Source organism: Primulina eburnea, chromosome 1, assembly GCF_022965805.1.
Source record: "Primulina eburnea isolate SZY01 chromosome 1, ASM2296580v1, whole genome shotgun sequence".
Taxonomy (NCBI): Eukaryota; Viridiplantae; Streptophyta; class Magnoliopsida; order Lamiales; family Gesneriaceae; genus Primulina; species Primulina eburnea.
The window spans coordinates 23,817,962-23,819,928 of NC_133101.1; the positions used below are offsets into that span (position 1 = coordinate 23,817,962).

At 31.4% G+C, this 1,967-nt stretch overlaps 1 protein-coding gene across 1 annotated transcript; it reads left to right on the plus strand.

Moving 5' to 3' along the window:
• Nucleotides 1-536: 536 nt before the first annotated feature.
• Nucleotides 537-1,667, plus strand: LOC140811843 (replication protein A 70 kDa DNA-binding subunit B-like). Its single transcript, XM_073169947.1, has 4 exons — nt 537-595; nt 738-895; nt 974-1,094; nt 1,180-1,667. The coding sequence occupies exons 1-4, from the start codon at nt 569-571 to the stop codon at nt 1,291-1,293; spliced, it is 420 nt and encodes a 139-aa protein (XP_073026048.1). The 5' UTR covers nt 537-568; the 3' UTR covers nt 1,294-1,667.
• The last annotated feature ends 300 nt before the right edge of the window (nt 1,668-1,967 follow it).

Genomic DNA, 1,967 nt, shown 5'->3' on the forward strand with positions numbered 1-1,967 from the left:
GCAAATCCAGTCACTGATAATGAACATGGTAATCTTAATACAATTATTTTACATTTATAAAAAAAATGCTATGTTTGTTTAACGTCTGACCCATTTTGTACAGATGTTATTGGAATTCTGATGAAAGTTCGACAAGTTACTCGTTTTGAAAGAAAAGACAAGCTCGGCTTTGGTTATAGAAGGGAAGTCATTCTGATTAACACAATGTAAGTTCGTAAAATAAAATCACCTAATTCGACATTTATTTCAAAATCTTTTTTCTTGCAGGCTACAAACTATCACAATAAACTTATGGGATGATCTCGCACTGAATGAAGGACAACTTCTGAAAGAAAATCGTATTCAAAACTCAATCGTGGCCTTCTGCAATCTTAAAATGAGTGTATATCATGGTATTGTCATAAAATAATTATATTTTTCTTGTGTTATAAACATAAATAATTTGGCCAGCCTCTTCTAAATAAACCAGGATTTCCTCAGTTGCAATCAACATTCACTACGGGAATGCTGCTAAACCAAAAATGTAACGAAACCGAAAGAATGTGGGGAAATCAAACTAGAGCAATTGATGGATAAAAATATTTCTTTGACACAGGTACAAGAAATATTACAACTCGGTATATGATTTCCAAAATAAATTTACAAAATATGATGTTACTAAATTATATATAAATATGTTCATGTAAATGAGATTATGTAATACACATACATACTAAAGTTTTATTCTTTTCTAACAGGACATGCATTACTGCTTTAAGGCAACTATATGTGAGATTGAGAATAAATCAAAACCATGGTATGATGCCTGTGCCAGTTGTCTCAAAGCAATCATCCAAACAACGAAAGGAATAAGTTGTGCAGATTGCACAAAACAACCTGTTCAAATTATGCAAATGTATGATTCATATTCTCTTATTTTGTAGTGTTGTTAAAAAATCCTACTTAAACCTTGATGTCATGTGAATTTCTATAGGTATCGTTTAACAATGACAGTGCAAGATAATGACACATCAGCAAGACTTACCTTATTTGAAGATGTTGCCTCAGATTTTATTGGTTGCTCGATGGATGAATATATTGAATTACTCAATAAGGTATACATAATTGTAATTGTAAATCCTTTTGTCATATTTATAAATGTTTATTATTAAACTTCCCATTGAAACTATATAAAAACAGGAACAGAATGAGACAAAATTTCCATTGCTCTTGAGAACTCCATCAAGGAAGAGCATGTGTTTATATTCAAGATGGATCCAGAAATTGTTAAACAGAAAAAAGAACTGTCTATAGTAGTGGAAGGCTTCCAAAGGCCATTCCTAGATATCTTCGACACCAACCAGCCTGGAAAGCAAGTGTCGGCAACCAGTTTCCATGATCGCAAAAGGAAAAAAAAACAGATTCACCGAGAACTACAAGAAAGTTAGATGACTTACAAGTTTCAAAGCATGCAACAGATGGAAGTTTTGAAATCGAAGTTGACAAGAAATTTTCTGCATTTAGTCAAAGACGAAGACGTGTATTGAAGCAGAAGTTAAAGTGATTAACTTGAAAAAATACCAATATTGATAGTGATTAGCGTATAAGAGGAAATATATAGAATATTTCTAAATTATTTGGCATCAGTAGCATTATATGATTTATTCCTTTTAAACAAATTTTTTGTATTTTCAAATTATCAGTATTAAATTAATTATTCTTAAGAAATAAATTGCTTTTTTCCAATTGTATGTATTTCTTCGTATATTACTCACGTGCAACGCACGTGCTTTTTCCTAGTAAAATGAAATGTGCCTATCTCGCGTCGCCGTTGTTCAACAAGAGCATTAATCAAATGATTGTCAAACTCTCGAAAATCACATTGTAAAACTCCATAAATCTCATATTATTTAAGTATGCAAGAACACGATTGCGTAAATAATTTCTAGCATATAACATCCAAACCAGATTGTCTGATCGCTTAACTC

Excerpts from the sequence above, each read along its gene's own strand:
- LOC140811843 (XM_073169947.1), top strand. The coding sequence starts at position 569 with ATGGATAAAAATATTTCTTTGACACAG. Across the intron at positions 596-737 it reads AAAATATTTCTTTGACACAG|GACATGCATTACTGCTTTAA; the intron begins GTACAAGAAATA and ends CTTTTCTAACAG. Across the intron at positions 1,095-1,179 it reads ATATTGAATTACTCAATAAG|GAACAGAATGAGACAAAATT; the intron begins GTATACATAATT and ends ATATAAAAACAG.